An 18709-nucleotide genomic window follows, 5' to 3' on the forward strand; every position below is an offset into this window, starting at 1 on the left:
ACATGAAGTCATATCTGATTGCCAGTGTTTTTATTTCTTATTTCTGTATCAATTTCTTACAGTTGTTTTCTTCCCAATTTGGAACAAATACATTAAAACGATTACAAATGCAATCATATTTTTATTTGCATGAAACTGCATGGTAACAACATCTTTTCTGCTACCACAGTATAGACATTTAAGTTTTCTCTACAGACAAAGTATATTTGAGTGCCTCGACATGAACAATTCTTGGTCTTGAAACCTGAATAAGGTCAGAAATTGTTGTATGTGGAAATTGATAGTGTCCAGATGCTGGAATGTGAGGTTTCTCCAGAGTTTTTAATCTTCCCATTATATGTGAAGTTGGAGGAATTAAAAAGAGAGAATCCTTCGGACGAAACTTTGCTTTGTATACTTTAACACCAGTACCTCGAAATTTTTCTAGAAAACAAAACACTGCTTTTACTGCTATCAGTTACCTGCAGAATATTTCAGACTGTTCAGCAAAATAATGTCACAACATGAATAGGACTACTTGTGGGCCAGTTATTCTACCTGGTTCATTTGAACAGCTAGAAGTGGAGTGAGTAGCTGCATTGGAGAATGAAAATGATGGCGGTGTGTTCCCTCCTTGTCAGGCCACCTCTTTATCCAACCATGCTACACAATTAATGAGCCACGGTGGCACAGTGGTTAGAATGCAGTACTGCAGGCTACTTCTGCTGACTGCTGGCTGCCTGCAATTTGGCAGTTCAAATCTCATAAGGCTCAAGGTTGACTCAGTCCTCCATCCTTCCAAGATCGGTAAAACGAGAACCCAGATTGTTGGGGGCAATATGCTGACACTCTAAATAGCTTAGAGAGGGCTGTAAAGCACTTTGAAGTGGTATATAAGTCTATGTGCTATTGCTACTGTCTGTCACCCAACCTTCCTTTTTTGGGGAGGGGAAGTCTGGAGAAGGTATTTGGGGAAGCAGATTGTCAGATCCAGACATGGAATAGAAACAGCATTGGTCACTCTTAATGGAAGGAACCTGGATATAGGAGTGGATAGCTCCTTATCTTTTTAAATCAGTGTTTTTCAAACTTGGCAACTTAAAAGAGATGTGGACTGCAACACCCAGAATTCACCAGCCAGCATACCACTGGCTTCCAAGTACGCATTTTAAAGCTGCTTTAGATCAGCCATCTCACTAAGCTCATGAGACTTCAAGAACAACAGTTTGAATTATAAGAAATTTCTGGTGGAAAGCAACATTAGAACGGTCTACCCACATCACAAGTTTTATTAGATAATGAATTTTTTAATATATATGCCCAGCACAATTTTATATATATACTCCACATAAATCTATCTGGGTTAGGCTGCATATTTAACCTTTTATATATTTTGTGTGGCTATCAAATGCTTTCTTGATTTGTGCATTATATCTATTAGCTAGGCATAAATTACCTCGTATATGTACAGGGACAGCAGGTGGTCCTCCATTTATCTCCAGGCTGAAAATAAAAACCAATTTTTAAGTTTGGATGCAGACAACTGCTAAGCCTCTCTGTAAAGTACTTTCATTAAAGTCCTGAAACTATTCTTAAATAATGTAGTTTGAGAATTCTGTTAATCATTCTTTTTTCCCCATGCTTAACAATTAAGCTTAATATAACCATTCTATGTTTCTAAACTGGTTTGTTTACTTTCATTGAGCTTCTCCATTATTTATAATTTGATTCAGCTGACAGTGATGCTTCAGGACTCTTGTTTTGTCTGCTTTATTAATTGGCTATCCTCCTTAAATTTGATAATGATTACATGATAGCAAGTTTATGAATCCATGGTTGATGAAAGTTAAACATTCACAGTATTTATGGAAATATTTAACATCAGTCCTGATGGAAGATCTCAGGCTTTCTAGTATTCTGTGCTTAGTAAGATATGTATATTAAACTGAATTAAACTGAACTACTGCTGTTCTATAACATTTAATTAAAATTTATTAAAAATACCATAATTTCCTAATAAGTTCAAGACAATTATGAAAACACAAATAACATTTTAAAAATTCTGTAAAATGATATAAAACCTATTGCTATAAATGCTATAAAACCCAGAAGCAAATAGAAAAAGAAAATATGTTGTGGAATCCAATAAATTCAAGCTAGCTAATAATTTTCCTAGGGGTAGGGAAATGGAATTAAAGCATAAGTATTTGTAAATTGTAAACATGAAAGGCTTTATACTTCAAACATGCTTTCTAAAACATTTAAAGGTAATTTTGCAAAAATCCAAGTGGCTTTGTTCTGGAATAAAGTCCTACTTCCAGCCAGAAATACTTTCACCAAGTTAATATCAGGGCATTCATTGTATATAAATAAAAATCTTTCATTTTCTCAGCTTTTGGGTAAAGTCTCAAGCCTCCATATTTTGAAGGTTTATTTCCCAAACATTCACGTGATTCATCCTTTCAAATAGAAATAATTTTATTCTAAAACTGATGTGCACAGTATTCTGAAACTTCACTAAAATTTTAAATACTGTTCATACCTGAGAGATGGGAGCCCAACTTTTTTCTGCCTCATAAATTCCTTTACAAAATCCGAATTTATTTTTGCATCTTTGCTGAGATTTACTATTAGTCTCTTGAACAACTTGGGCTTATTCCTACATTGCACCAATAGATGGCGATACGCAGTTCGGTTAAATGTTAGATAGCCAAGAGCACATGCCACAGCTGAACGAACCTAGAAGACATCCATATTGTAGGAATGCAGTTTATTAATTTTGTTTAGGATCAGTGAATCAGATTATCCAACAAAGCAAGAGAACTATGAAAATTAAAATAAAAGTTCTGGATTGTCCTGAAAAAAATCCCTTGCAGAAAACAGGACTTCTATATATGTCACTTCCATCCATTATTTGGAGATATCTTTCCCTGTTGCCCAATTTTGTATTTTTGTGAGTTTGTGAGCACTGTATTACATTTTTGATGGACTGGGATGAGTTTGATATCTCAAAATCACAGTCTAAAGATACTAGAGCCACTAACAGGTCCAAGAAAGCAAAGATGATCTGAGAGCTCAGAATAAAATGAACATATAATAGTACAAGACAAAACAGTACTCCATGATATGGTGCTCCATTGACATCAAATGGGGAGGGAGAGATTCTGGTCTCTACTGAACAGTAAGAAAACTTACCAGAATTTTAAATTCCTACCTCCTCTTCCTTTGCATATAAATGATAACAAAGACGTTGGACCGTTCCCAAGCTTGTGATTGCTTCTGGAATGCCTGCCCTTGTGTGGGCCAAGCTAGCTAATAATTTTCCTAGGAGTGGGGAAATGGAATTAAGGCATAAATATTTGTAAATTGCGCAAGTACATTATATCCAACACAACTCCGTACAACTAGAACTTGCAAAGTATGTTTCTCAAACTGTGAGCCAGAATGCCCTATCATGGGGTAACGGCCACTTAAAATGGATTTGATTTTCATTTTTTGAAAACCTTGCCTAGTGCAGACAAAATGGAAGACTGAAAATATGATTTGGGCTTTGCTTCTTCCTTTGCCTGCATTATCCTAGTAGGCAATTGTGAAACCTGTAAGATATAGATTAACATTAAATTATTAAAAGTAGCATTTTTATTTCCTGCTCCATTTTAATCTCAGTACTAATGGAAATCATACGTTTGTCATTTTATGGAGTCCAAGCATTGCAAAATCTGAAAAATTCTGGTATCAGTCAATTGTGATTTCTTAAATATTTTAATGAAACAAGACTTTTAATATACTATAGCTCAAATTTCATTATTTTTGTTTCTCTTCTTTTGGTATGCTCAGCTAGGTAAAAAGTTAAGTATATTTGAATTAAGTAACGACTTCAACAGGTGGAGAAGTGCACAGATATGTCTATGAAGGAATCAAACACCTTAATTGAAATTGACTAAAATCTTAACTAAAATCTTTGCTTATTTCAGAGATACTTTCTAGAAAATTGTGATGTAAGCTCTAGTGCAGGGCTCTCAAACTTGCAGCCTGCTGGCTGGATGCATCATGCGCAGGCCACGCCCATGCCCAATTTAGAGAAGGGAAAAAGTCCCGATACGTCATGTGATGACGCAAGTTTGACACCCCTGCTCTAGTGGATTATCAGCCATATAGTTACTTCAGTGATATAACTTAGGCACCAGCAAAGCAATGGGCTTAAATTTATGTGTAGGCTTTGTTTCAAAATAATAGAAGCAAACATTAATTCAGACCATTGTTGTTACATCAAAAAAAAGTATTGATTTCTTAGATTTTTTTGTCTTGCCTTTATTTATTTTTTAAATAACTCAAGAGAATGAACATACCTAATACTGGTAATCTTATTTTCCCCATAACAATCACTTTCTGAGGTGGGCTGGACTGGCCCAAAAATCACTCACCCAGTTGGCATTCATGCCTAAAGCAGGACTAAAACTTAGCAGGACTAAAGCGCTTTAACACCAGCTGTCTATTTTTAATATATTTTTATTGTTTTTATAATTTTTAGTATTTTCCAATTAATTATTTTCAATTAAAGTATCATAATCTCTTCCATCACCATCCCTTTTCTCCTATAAATTCTCCCCTTCCCTTCCCTTCCCTGAAGTTGTTGTTTGACCCCAAAGATGGCAAATGGTACCCTTTGGCTGAAAGGGAAGGAAAAGAAGAAGAAAGGAGACAGTTAAATACTATATTGGTTATTATTTAAAAAGGAAAAAAAACCTGACCATGAAGATAGCATGTTTTACATCCTATCTAATATGATCTAGATGAGTGTTTCTTAACTTTTTTCTTCTCAGGATTCTTTCTCAGATTTAATAATTATGGCGGTACCAAAGGAGTTTTGTTTGTAGGGTTATATTTACTGATATCATATTAAAAATTAAAATGGATGTCTTCATTGCTGCTACTGCTTCTCATGATTGTTTGACAGATGTTAATATGGTATTATTTTTCAACATAGGCTAGCAAATAATTTTGATCTGACAATCCTGAGAGGGTGTTGGAAATCTCCAAGGCTCCTAGAACCCTATTTTAGGAAACACTGGTCTAGATGATGACCTAATTTTTTCTTCCTTTCATACTTCTTTCAAAGTCAGTGTGGAGTGATGTTTTTTTCTGCATATACTGTATGAACACAATCACATGAAGCCTTCTGAGACTCTTGAAGAAGGATACAGGGACCACTTTAGCAATAACCGCAGTACTTACACTTATATACCATTTCATAGTGTTTTATAGCTCTTTCTGAGAAGTTTATAGAATCAACATATTACCCCCAGCAATCTGGCTCCTCATTTTACCAATGTTGGAGCGATGAAAGGCTGAGTCAACTTTGAACCAGTCAGGATTGAACTTCTGGCAGTTGGCAGAGTTAGCCTGCAATACTGCATTCTAACCACTGCACCACCATAGATTAGCCCTGTTTCCTTCATTAAATCTTCACTTTAAGGCATCACATTATAGTTAATAACAGTTTGTCACTGCAGTGATACTGCACAGTATTTTAATATTTTATATAGTACCTGTTAACACTAAAGTGGCTGATTTTTCTGAACATAGTAGGTCAACCAAGGTAGAAATTCCTCTTGCAGACAAACTAACTTGATCCAGATCAATTATAATTTTTGCTAATACTACTATCTGAAATAGAAGATACCTTTTGACACAACAGGTAAAACAGATTTCCTATAATTTTGCAATTTTTTTTCATTTCTTATTTTTCACAATATAATAGTCTAATCATTTTAGTGACAGTATTAAATACACATACCACTGGGAATTTTATAATTACAAAATCAGTAGTAGGAGAAAAAAATATTTGCATTAGTTAAGGTTGCTGTCAGGATTCCAGCAATCACTCTAAATCATGATTCTGGAGCCAAACTTCAAAAAACTTCAAAGGATTCATTAGAGGCAAGATAACTGGTACTGCCCTGTATGAAGCCAACTCTGGCATATGTAATTTACAGACACCTGTGACCCTGTTTCCCCCTCCCCCCGGGTGTCTCATAAACCAGATTCTCCAATTGAGCACATTCACAGGCTGGGTGACATCATTCACGTACTCCAATTAAATATATTCACGGGCAAAACTGGTGTTTTAGTTACAATCTTTTAAAGATAAGTTTTGGGATGTACTTTCGCTTTCAACTGCTCTTCTAGATTTCCTTCCTCCCCTCCCCTCCCACTTTTTTAATTGCAACTACTAAAACAGGCATAGGAATGCTTTATGAGTTGACAGTTGCAGGTAAAGCATTTTATATTATCACCATCACTCCCTTCCGCATTTTGATTCATTGGAGCATTGCTATATTCATTATGCTTCAAATTTAAATATACTAATTTTATATAATGTAGTCCATTTTAATTCTATATAGACTTGCAGAAAATCACAGCATAACAAGATCTACAACTCTAGTAAAAGGGCTCAAAGTGTCCAATAATGCCTAAGAACAAACCAGGAATGGGGAACAAAATAGGCAAAATGTTCTCAAAATATTAATTAATCTCCTCGAAATATCTGAAGAAGTTTGAATCAGCCATCAAACTCCTCAAAGATTTTCTGAAAAATTAAGATTTTAACAGACCAACAAAAGATTTTAAGATTTTAACAGACCAAGATTTTAACAGACCAACACTGTAGAGTGTTTTTCAAAACATTTGTACACTGACATAAAAGCCCTTGCTTTTTATCATATCTAGCTACACCACTTTCTACAGCAGATCATTCAAAAAGAAGGGCCCACTCCAGATCAACGCATCATGCACCCCATCAATCTAGCCTGCCTCAAACTGGAAAGTCTTCCATTAGAAAAAGTTATTTTAGAAAGGCTTTCTTTTGCAATCCAGTTATTAACCCGATTTGTGGAAATTGAGGGGAATTAAGTGCCTGAAATTTCTAGAGAACAGCATTTAGGAAATCTGGCTTCTGGTCATAATCTTTCCATATTCAAGTATTATGGAGGTCTACTTTTTTTGGATTCCAACAGAATCTTCCCAACAGGGAAATTCAAGTTCTATGTGGCAACTCTATTTTTCCAAAATGCTTATTGATAATTGTGCAGAAATAATTCTGAACCAACTATACATGCAACACCTAATTTTGTACCTGAAAGGCAGCCATTGCTCTATCTGTCTCTACATCTGAGCCCAGAAGAGGTTCAAATACATGGATTGATATGGGTCCAGCCTCTAAAATCAGTATCTGCTGAGTAGGATTATTGTAAGCAAAAATTGCAATAGCATATCCTGCTCGTAAACGAATATCCTTAAAACAAGAAGAAAATAGTAACATATAAACATTGTTCACATTTAGATATTGAGATTTTTCAAACAAACCAAGCCACCATGTCTACTTTGAATTCCAGGAGAGCTAAAAGGATTTAATTTCTTTTTTACACTATTCATTTAAAGTTTTGATTGTGTTTTTCCTCTGGAAAAACATTCAGGACAGCTTAAGTAATTTAGCATTCCTGCCTTCAGAATTACAAGAAATAACAGAAAAAGATGGAAGAGAAAAAGAAAAGATAATAAAAAGACCTCTAATAAAAAGAAAAGGTTATGCTGTCAGAGTGAATGCTATGTTATCAAATATTACTAAATTGGCAAGAGGATATCCATGTATATAAAATGTGCACAGTTACTTCCAATACATGTAGATATTTAATTGTCACCAGTTAACACATTGCATACAAATTTCATTATTTACTTAAGTGACAAGTTATTTTTTGTGGTCTGAGCTAACTCCAACCATTTTTGTGCATCCTCAAAATTCCAAATGTATGTACTCACAGCTCTAGATGCTGAAGATTCTTAATTTATTATTTGATTTTATAATTTGAATACCAAATATTTTACTGAAGTCATTACCTTATCTGATGCATAAAAAAGCTTAAGGACATCCAAATAACGAAAACCTTCTTTCTCTTGTAATACAGACTGCAGATTGCTATTCTTTAGAACAATACAAGCCAAGGAAAATGCAACTTCAACCTAAAAATTTATTAGAATTGGAAAAATTCTAATTAAAAAAATAATACCTGGTAAAGCATGAAAAGAATTGTTATGGGTTCAGGAAATCTATTTTTGGTGCCTAAAAATATTTTTTTCAGGGAAGGAAAGATTCTTTCACAGCAAAAAAAAAAAAAAAAGTAAAATTGTTATATATCTTTGCTGCTATTTAATGGTTGTCCAGAGTTTTGCAGCAGAGATCTGGTGCTGTAACTCTATCAGAATGTGACAACTATATTTGTGTCTCAACCTTTTATATCATTACATTTTAGAAGAAAATAATAAAAGGAGTTACACTATGTATCAGTGTGATTTATGATTTTAGTGCTGGGGTGAAATAGAGGGCCTACTAGGCCAGGATTGATCTACCCTAGGCTTTCAAAGTTAACTAATTTTATGAAACACTGTCTCAAAGTCATTGGTGCCATTAGGATATGACCATCCATTTCTGCTCCCAGGAAGTCAATTATTGGTTATAAAGGCAGTGTCCACTTGATTTTACTTTACTTTACTTTACTTTATTGTCATTGCACCTCATACAACGAAGTTAAATACCATGTTCAGTGTACATTATGACTATGAAAATAAACACAAACACTCATCCTTCACATTCTATACATTGAATTGAAAACCCCTGATATTGCATTAATATTGCACTATACATTTTAATTTAATATACAGCATTTAATATACAGAATTTAATATACAGCAGTTGTTTTTATTGTAGCTATGTATAGTTCATCCTCCAACTTCATTCTTACACACTGAAATAATATTAACATATTTTAATTAATGCTGATTTTACGGCAAAATCAAATACAAGGTCTTAAGACTGAAGTTCTATTATCTAATGTGATAGGCATTTTATCAGCAGCTAGAGTCTTCAACATTCTGCAAATGTATTTTCATTTACATTATTCAATGAAGCAAAACTATTAAAACCATTCAAGAATTATAGGCAGTCCTCATTTAGTGACCACAATTGGAATTGGCGATTCGGTTGTTATGAGAAGTAGTCACTAAGTGAAACTGCAACTATGTATATATTTGTAGTTCAGCTTTCCTTGCTTTACAGACCTGTGAAGTTTGTAAATGTGAGGACTGATCATAAAATTATTTTTTCATCACTACTGTATAACTGTGAACAGTCGCCATCCGAGGCAGTTACTACATGAAGACTCTCTAGTTTAGATCTGTATGACAAACATTTAAAACCCACCTTTATCTGAAGGGATGGATGAGTTTTAAGCAAATGAACAAGTATTGGCAAGGCCCCTTCATCCACTACATTCTCTTGACTAACGGGATTGCTTATATGAGCTTCACCTAGATGTTTGATGTCAGGCAAAGAGATCCATACAAATGAAAGAAGCAGGGAAGGGAAGGAAAGTTAGCACAAGCAAAATATGACCCCTCAACTGTTCTTTACTTTTAAGCAAGCATATGCTAAATGCTGAAGCTCAAATCGGTGGAAAGTCTTCATGAAGCAAAATCTGGCAAAGCCCTTGGGTCCAGAAATGAGTCATGTTTTTCTGTCCAAGTATAAACAATATATAAGAGACCCAATCTGTTGTAGTGGCTAAGGCACTAGAAAGTGGAAAACTGGGAGTTCTAGCCCCACTTTAGGTACCAAGCCAGCAGGGTTACTTTGGGGCAGTCACTCCCTCTCAGCTCTAGGAAGGGGGCAAGGGCAAACCACTTCTAAAAAACCTTATCAAAAAAATCTGGAAGGATTTGCCCAGGCAGTTGTTATGAATCAAAATTGGCACGAAGATAAATAAATAAAATCTAACAACTCCCCAAATTTTTAAATTTTAAATTTTTGAGAAGTAGAATTAGGACAACTTTTAAAGTTTTAAAATGCTAGATGAAGAGATTTTTAGATTCCCAGACATTAAAAATATTTTAGGATGTTTATAACTTACCATTATTTTACTACTGATTTTAGTGTGTCATTACATACATTACATTAATCATTGCATTGATTTTTACCTCACAAAGCTAATTTTATTTTGGCTTTCTTACTAGACCTTGGTAGAATCCTGGGTTAAAAAAGGGTTAGATAGCAGATTAAGGAGGAGTCTGCAGCTGACATCTGTACAATATAGTAGTGTCAGAGTACTGTATTCTGTACTGAGGTAGAAGGATATATAATCTGATATCACTGGAAATGATTGTATTAAGGTCTATTCTTGGATAAGGTCTTCTAGAAAAACTGGGGCTAAATATAAGTTGCTAGTAATAATTTCATTCCATCTGTTCTGATGATTTCTTTAGACTTACTTTTTAAAACCAAGCCAACTATAGCCTCAAAAGCTTATACCAGGAAGTTCGGAAAAAGAAGGAACTAAATCCTGACTGGGCTATAGTTGGCTTTGTGAGTCACAAACTGCAGGTGTAAGATTGCAGCTATTTTGATAATGCATCTGCTTTGTGAAGAGGATTGCTGTAGAGGGGGAAATGGACTGCTATAGCTCTCAAACCTGTCTAATATTGTAGAATATTAAGACTACTCTTTCCTACGCCCTTCCATGGTCTTTACTCAAAAGCTTTAACATTGTTATACTTTGGGAGGAAAAGAAAAGGAACTACAGACCGACACACATTGTGCCTAAGGCTTTGATCACGCTGAGGAGGGTGCCTTCTGCTATCCTTCCACTTCTTAACAGCCGGACCAAAGGGGCGATTCCATTCCCTTCGCATATTTGGTTCTGGTGAATTTCACTGTCCTTGCTAAGAGCTATGACAGCTTCTCCTCCTTCCAAAACAACAAAAGTAACAAATACATTTAAGAATTTTTTAACTCCTATATGAGTTTGTGCCTGAACAACAGTGACTTACCAACACACTGCATTTTATCAGATGGTGATAGAAGCATGTCTATAATTAAATTGTATCCAATCTGTTCCGCCATGAATTTCTGCTGCTTCAGGGTTTGTCCAGCTAGAGCCCAGAGGGTTACAGCCCCTTGTTCTTTCACTTTCAAGTGAAAGGCCTGGAAGTTGAACCAAAAAGAGAAAGCTATATATGAAAGCTTATGAGCATAAGCATATTTTCTCTATTAGAAGAGTATTGATGCTTTTGAACTTTGCTGTTGAAGAAGACTTCTGATAATACCATGAAGAGCCAAGAAAACTAGCCAATGGACCATCAAACAAACCAATCCAGATGTCACTCGAAGCACAAATAACCAGGCTGAAATTATTCTACTTTAAGCCTTTATGTGAAGGCCCAGCTTTCTGGAGATGTCTCTAATTTGGGGAAAAAGGAAAGGAAAGGACCACAGCAGCCAGATGGGTGAACTCAGTTATTGTTGGGAAACCTGAAGGACCAGGTTAGGGACAGATAATCATGGGAAAGTCTAGCTATGTAGTCTCTAAGAATTGACAGTACTTGATGACATATCATCGTCATCATCATCATCATCATCATCCCTTATACAATGACTTGGGTATGATGTCCCACTAAAAAAATGAAACACTTGCCTTCAGGAGCTTCAGAAGGAACTTGGTCACAGATTTGGCTAGAAATCTCATCTGGATAATAGTGTTCCCTTCACAGAGTGCCTCAATTGCTGTTGCTCCTTTAACCTGGACACCGATTTTCCTTCCTCTGAGAAGTTGAATTAGAGGATCAATAACATTTGCCGCCATGATAGCATTCTGCATTTCCATATTCCCACGAGAAATTTCTGCAATCACTGCTGAGGCCACTGCCACCAGGACATCTTTAAGCAGAAAAAATACAGATATAAAAGCCAGATATATGTAGAATCTGTTCTAATCTTTTAATGACTCTCATTACTTATAGTAATAATGACAATTTACAGATTGAATATTTCCTTTTGAATAATTTTTTTAACTTCTCTAACCAATGATAAATCATCTCAAATTCACCAATGAATCCCCAAATGGTAATTACTATTATACCTAGCATTTTGAAATAATCATTTACTGTATACCCTTCATGCAATGTACCAAGTTTAAGCTATAACAGGTTATCCTCTTTATATTGGTATTGATGTGTCAAGAGTATATGTTTTTAATGTTAATGGAAAACCTATGGATAAAAAATAATATACATAAATAAGAGGCATAAACTATAGATGTTAGATTTTTTTTAAATATTAGGGCGTATCCTCTTATTTTATACTTTGCTATATCTATTTCCTGACTAAAAATTACACTAAAATGCTTGACAAAGACTTGTTGCTGTAATGATAATGATGTTACATTTCCCCCCTTCAAAGTATTAAATATTTCTAGCACTTGTAAAGCAAGACATTCTTTAATGGGTCATACAAATGAATGACAGAACCAGGACTAGAAGATAAAAATTTCCTAGTAAATGTATCTACTCCCCTTGGCACTGAGACTTCTAAGGCTGCACTTTATTGTTGAGTCTAACTATATCTGTCTATTAGAGAATAGATACTGCTGGTGAAACAGATGTCTTCTCCTGCAAGTCCCATCACCCCAGAACTAAAATGATCTAGAAAGTTAAATGATCAGTAAACTATGTCATTCCCTTAAAACCAATTATGCTATTTTTGTTTTTACCTGAATCTGAACGTAAGAACTGGACAAGTGGTTCAATACCCATCATTTCTTTCACTTTCAACTGATTCTCTTTATTATTCTTGCATAATACTCGGATACAGCTCATTACATTCACAAGCAGATCTTGTAAGTCATATTGTAACAGATTGATGAGAGCAGGAATTCCATCCTACATTAAAAAAGTTATAAGGGACATAGGCAAAAATAGAATGAATAAGACTCAGAAAATACAATGGGCTGAATCTAACAAAAATCTCAATTCTTCACAGGGTGGAAAGGCAATCTTTCCTAATTTTTTCCTTCTCTCCACAGTTCTTGAGATCTCCTGGAATATGTGGTGAGAGGAGTAGGGTTTGTGGTATCTTCCTTAGCCTTGATGGGCCGGTGGGATAAAAAAAGGGAAAATTAAGTGAGGATCACTTTCCTTTTTTCCACCAACAGAAATATTCTATCAGAACTCTAGCATAATTTTTGTAAAAAAAATCTCTGGATTCAAGTCAATCTGTCATGTTAAATACACTGTAATTCACAAAACAGAACCCACCTTCAAGATTGCATAGTTTCAACCCTGAGAATCCTTCTCCTTTCCTCCTTCAGCTCATCACATGGCCATTTTTAAAGCACATGGACATTTTAAAAAACAAATCAGTGTTTTTGTTGTCCAAAGATGTAATTTAAAATTTTCATATCTTAAGTCAAGCACAATCCCAATGATCAAGATTAACCTTAACTACAATTAAAATTAGTTCAAGATGTAGCTCAGCAATCATTAAGATTGGGGCAGAAATTCATTTCAGAGGCTAGTGTAAAAAGAAAGGGTTACAGACAACAGGGATGTTCCTGATTTCTCAAACCCAGTCAACAACAATAACATAGTCACAGTTATGGCTGCAAGGTGAAAGCAGAACTCAGAAGTGGCCTTATCCACTCAGACATGCCTCTACTTTATAATACTTATAAATATCAAACAAATCTGAATAATGTCACAAATAATAAAATATATGTTTCTTACCATGGAAAGGCATGCCCATCATCTTATTCTAATTAATTTATTGAAGAAGGATGACCACAAAAGTGAAGATTTCCCCCGATTAGATTTACCAGTTCAGCAATGATGACTTGGTTATTATCCAGCTGGGAAATATCATATAAAAACACTGCACAACGAGACAGCAATTCGGGTTCTTCCATAGACAAGAGCTTAATTAACACAGGAATGCCTCCAGCTTCTACAAAGGCTCTGACAATTGAGTCATGGGTGGAGATGTTACTCAGCACTCCCAGAGTGAGGCACTCCAATTTGATGTCTTTGCTCTTCAACAAGCTGATTAATGACGGTATGGTACCTGCCACCAAGAACAAAAACAACCCACCAGTTACAGAAATGCAACATGCTCTGAATCTCTCCAAGGCTCTGACTTCTTTAGGTGACTGTGGCAGAGATCATTTGGTTAAGAATTTCTGAGCAACCGAAAAAAGCGGGAGGGAAATGCAGTGAAATCTGAAGGAGGAATGACTGGCACTATATATATGGCCATTATATACATTTATGCAGACAAGTAAGCCTCACAGAATATGCAAATCCTTGAACCTTGCTTGTTATTTACTTCCTTGTCACTGAACCAAATAAGATAAAAAGCCTTTTATGCTTTTGCCATGGGAAAGCACACAAAATAATAATAAGCAATATTTTCCTCTGTTCTTCCCTTTTTATTTATCCATGCCCCTCCATTTCAATGAATTAATATTTGTATATCGATATCAATTTCTTGAAAGACACATTTTTGTTTTGAAAATGTGCAAATATACAATTTTTTCAGATAATTGTTTTAATTAGGTCTTTTGGTAAGTTATTTCCAGAAATATTTTTAATATTTGTATAAACTTTTCCCTAACATAAATTTGTTTTATTGGGAAAATTATCAAATGTAACGACAGGGCTATGGGGGATAGATGATCTGTATTCCCTACATTCTTCTTCAATCAGAACTCATCTAAGTGCCTCTGTCTCAGATAAAAAAGCCCAATTGAAATGAATCCAGATAATCGATATTGCACAGGTATGTCTGCAGCTGTGAAATTATTACCTTTTCCTTTATCTTTTCCAGAAATGAAACGCTTGAGACTATGCTGTTAAATGCAGTAACTTCCCCCGATAAAAGAAAAAGTATCTTTTCATTAAGCTTTGAGAAATGCTTCTTTTAGGCAATTTAGTTGGATCACTTTAAGTAACATTCCCCCCTCTCCCTTGTCCGTTCCTGCCAAGGCTAGGAATTAAATTGTCTAGAAAGATGATAAAAGGGTCATGTGAAGCTCCTCTACATCAACACTTTTATTCAAAGAAAACATCACATCTAATCGGCTCTGTTTTATGTATGGTTATGGTCATAATGGAGAAAATTAAATCCTCAGCCACTTCCTAGTAGGGAATTTCAGAATGGATATTAAAGTGCCTTAGGACATGAATTTTAGGTAACCACAAGTCATGCCAGCCATCTCAGGAAGTCAAACTGTTAGGCTACAGATAAATAGTATACTAGAACAGCCCCCCCAACCTTTGGGGCACCAGGAACCAATTCCATGGAGGGCAGTTTTTCTGCAGACCAGGGGGCGTGGTTTCACATGCAGCACAGATCGGGCTTTGCTCACTTGCACAACTTGGTTCCTGGTGGGCCGTGGCCCAGGGATTGAGGACCTCTGTTCTAGAAGACAGAGAAGCCGGCTTGATCTCTTTCACTATGTTCATTATTATTAAAATAACTTCTAGCAGAAAAAGTGACAAATAGTACACATGACAGCTCACCTGCCTGCAGTATACATTTCCAGTAATGATCTTTGGCAAGACAAAGTACTTCTAAACACTGTATTGCCATTCGTTTCCTAATGTAGGATTCACAATTCAGCATACCTGTTAAGATTTTTGACAATAATTTGTTAACATTTAGTGGTTGCACTAAACATGGGCAACCCCATGCATTTGCCTTAATTCTGGCTTACAACAGTATTTTTCTTTATAGTCTAACAAGAAAGTTAATGATGAATTCAAGGTTTGTGGTTCTCTTATTACAGAGATTTTCTAACCGTGGGCTAGATTATAAGCAAATTTGAGGAAGAAATTCACATTGGGTTGTGTGTGTTCTGCCAACAAGCCTCATCATTCTTAAAACTTGCTTCTGCTTTACTGGACAAACCAGCAGCCAGCTTACTCAAGCCCTAAGTAAACTTGACAAGGTCCTACTATAACTTTGGGTTACAAGCCTCACAGCACATGTGTGTGTCTTGGCTTATTGTCATGCTGGCCATATAATCATGGAAGTGTCTTCAGACAATGCTGGCTCCCTTAGCGTCAATGTTGGCTAAGAAACAGAAATGAGCTCTATCTATTAGAACTGAACACAACTGGACATGGGAAACCTTTACATTTTTAATCACACTCTGAAACTTTTCAGTGATTTAATCGGAATTACTACATTATATAGGGTACTTACCAACAAGAGTTTTCCAAACTGGAAGAGCAGGGTTATTTAACTCAATTAGATGCTTTAAAACTTCTGTGTGGAAGTTCAGTGCAGCCAAATGTATTATGTTATTTCGTTCACCATCTTTTTTTAGCCAGTCGGCTTTAAGACAAAACAAATACTTGATACTATCTAGTGCTCCAGATACAGCTGCAAGCAAAAGTGGTGTGGAATGGTATCTATTGACAGGGTGGGGGGGGGGACAAAATACCGTGATATGAAACAAACTGAAACAAATTGAAAGTGATACACTGGATTTTATTTCATGTACAGGTATTCCTTGACTTAAGACTAGACTAGTTGCTTAGCAATCATTCAAAATTACGATGGGATCCCCCAAATGTACTTATGACCCAGTTCCAAAGTTCCAACGGCTGCTGCCGCCCCCGGTCTCGAGACTACTCTTTGGACACAAGGAAACTGGCCTGCATTTACGGCCATTTGCAGTGTCCTCCAGTCATGTGGCTGCATTTTACCACATTTTTGTTGAAAACAATTGTTTACAAATATGTCAATGGTCATAAGTGTGAAAATGATCATAAGTCATTTTTTTAGTGCCTTTGTAACTTTGAATGGTCACTAAACAAACTGTTGCAAGTTGAAGACTACCTGTATAAGCATATACATTCATTGACTGGACCCCACTCTATCTGCCCAGATTCCTTACTATCATGCCTTAGAATCATTGTTCCATGTTTGAGGACCAGTTGCCAAAATTCTTGCTACCACCCTCTTCCTAAGTCTCTGTTCAGGCTTCCTTTCTACTGAAGCTCCACTCCAGAGCCAATTCAGCTGTAGGTAGCAGCTGACAACTACATCCAATACTGTATATAGCTGCCCAGAGTCACTTAATTGAGTTGGATAGCTATAGAAAGTGAATAAACAAACCACCGAATAAATAAATATCACAGGTCTTCTCATTCTGGCCTCCCTTCTGGCTTCACAACAATCCAGAACCAACCCAATCATTCCAACCAACCACTCCTTCATTCTCAACTCTACCAGATTCTTAACCCACCAAGCAACCTGTCTCTGGTCCCCCCCCCCGCCCCGCAAACATTCTTCCTGGACACCCCCTTCTGCTTACTCACAGAGATTGAGTTTCCACCTCTAACAGCTGTGGGTCTTTTCGGTAGAGGACTGTGATGCAGGCCACGTTGTCATAATAGGCCGCAAAATGGATCGGCAACCATCCTCGGTCGTCAGGTATTTGGTAATCTGCTCTTAAAGCCAGAAGGAAATGAAGCGCTTCAAGGGAACCACACTGGGCTGCTAGATGCAAAGCTGTGGGTCCCCAAGCTGATAGACAACAAGAGGCAAGAGTGACCATTGGCCTTGAGGAAGGAAAGCAAAAGCTCTATAGAGTGGAATGATTATGAGCTAGTTATTATCAGTGCTCTGTTCATCCTTTTGTTTTTGCATAATTAATATTAAAGTTATGCTTCTCAAAGCTGTACTTGTTATTATTGCTGCAGCTCTTGATGCCAGAAAAGCAACACAGACAGATAAGCCTAAAATGAACTGCATTCCAGCACTTAATAACTCAAAACAAAAATAAACCTTCTGCAAATGGCAGACCAAATATAAACGGTATATATTTGTAAATTTAGAACTGATGTGTTTTTACAGTCTGATAAAAATGTAAAATATTTTTTGGCAGACTTTCCTAGCTGAGGGTTCCACTGGCAAAATAGGGATGACACTCCAAAAAATAGGCAGATGGTGGGACTAGCACAAAATGGAGACAACATGGAATGGAGACAGGTTGAAAACAAATGTTGATTTCAGAGTGAGAAGACCTGTGGTATTTATTTGTTTTCAATATTTCCCCGTTCCATGTTGACTCTGTTCAGGTCCCACCATCTGCCTATTTTAATTTTAAAAAGTGAATTTGAATTCATGAAATATATTTAATGGTTTTCACTTTGCGTCTTATAAAACAGATCTCAAGTGGCACTAGGAGCTGTTGCAACTCTGGTACTATGGCTTCTTTCTTCCATTTTATTTTATTTTTACATGTACAATTTGGAAACATAGAAATTCACATGTATTCATATGTATCTCAGGGCCTGATATCTTATAATTAAAATGGCATTGGATGATTAGCACCCTTAATATGCACAAGCAAAATATCAATGTCAATGTTAAGTATGTTTAATTCTTATACACAATTTCAAAGGGACAGCTGAGAATACATAATGTTATTAAATTCTTTCCTTTGAAATAAATGGATTTGGATCAACATGCTTCATTTGAATGGATTGTACTCAAGATTTCTTGAAATAGAATAGAAAGGGCAGTCAAATGTGAAAGCAAGAGAAATAGCTGTTTGCACTTGATATCAAGCCAGATCTAGTGCAACTAACTTACCTTTCACAGGGTGCCAGTTAAGATAATTTTAATGCAATCTAAAAAACCTAAATTACTTCGTTATCGTGTTCTAATTGTATGATATTTAAAAACAAACAAACTTAGAAGTCATCTCTCATTTTCATTTTTTGGATCTCAAAAAAGATTATAGAACTGGAGAAAACAACACTGCAGTGTATACAGGATAGAAGCATGGGAATCATTATCAATATGTCATATCCAAGGGTACGTTCTGTACTGCTATTT

General features: G+C 35.8%; 1 protein-coding gene across 1 annotated transcript; it reads right to left on the reverse strand.

The window, feature by feature from the left end:
- Nucleotides 1-41: 41 nt before the first annotated feature.
- ANKAR (ankyrin and armadillo repeat containing) lies at nucleotides 42-17423 on the reverse strand. Its single transcript, XM_087954667.1, has 16 exons — nucleotides 17185-17423; nucleotides 16064-16272; nucleotides 15379-15483; nucleotides 13677-13921; nucleotides 12576-12744; nucleotides 11502-11743; nucleotides 10858-11011; nucleotides 10613-10774; nucleotides 9236-9342; nucleotides 7876-7998; nucleotides 7115-7273; nucleotides 5529-5646; nucleotides 3194-3303; nucleotides 2522-2718; nucleotides 1436-1482; nucleotides 42-423 (listed from the first exon to the last, which is right to left on the reverse strand). Exons 1-16 carry the CDS (start codon nucleotides 17421-17423, stop codon nucleotides 179-181), a joined length of 2631 nt encoding a protein of 876 aa, XP_087810793.1. The 3' UTR covers nucleotides 42-178.
- Between the last annotated feature and the right edge of the window lie 1286 nt (nucleotides 17424-18709).

Source organism: Notechis scutatus, chromosome 1 (assembly GCF_049901735.1).
Source record: "Notechis scutatus isolate UNSWTSFEM ecotype Mainland chromosome 1, rNotScu1.2, whole genome shotgun sequence".
Classification (NCBI taxonomy): Eukaryota; Metazoa; Chordata; class Lepidosauria; order Squamata; family Elapidae; genus Notechis; species Notechis scutatus.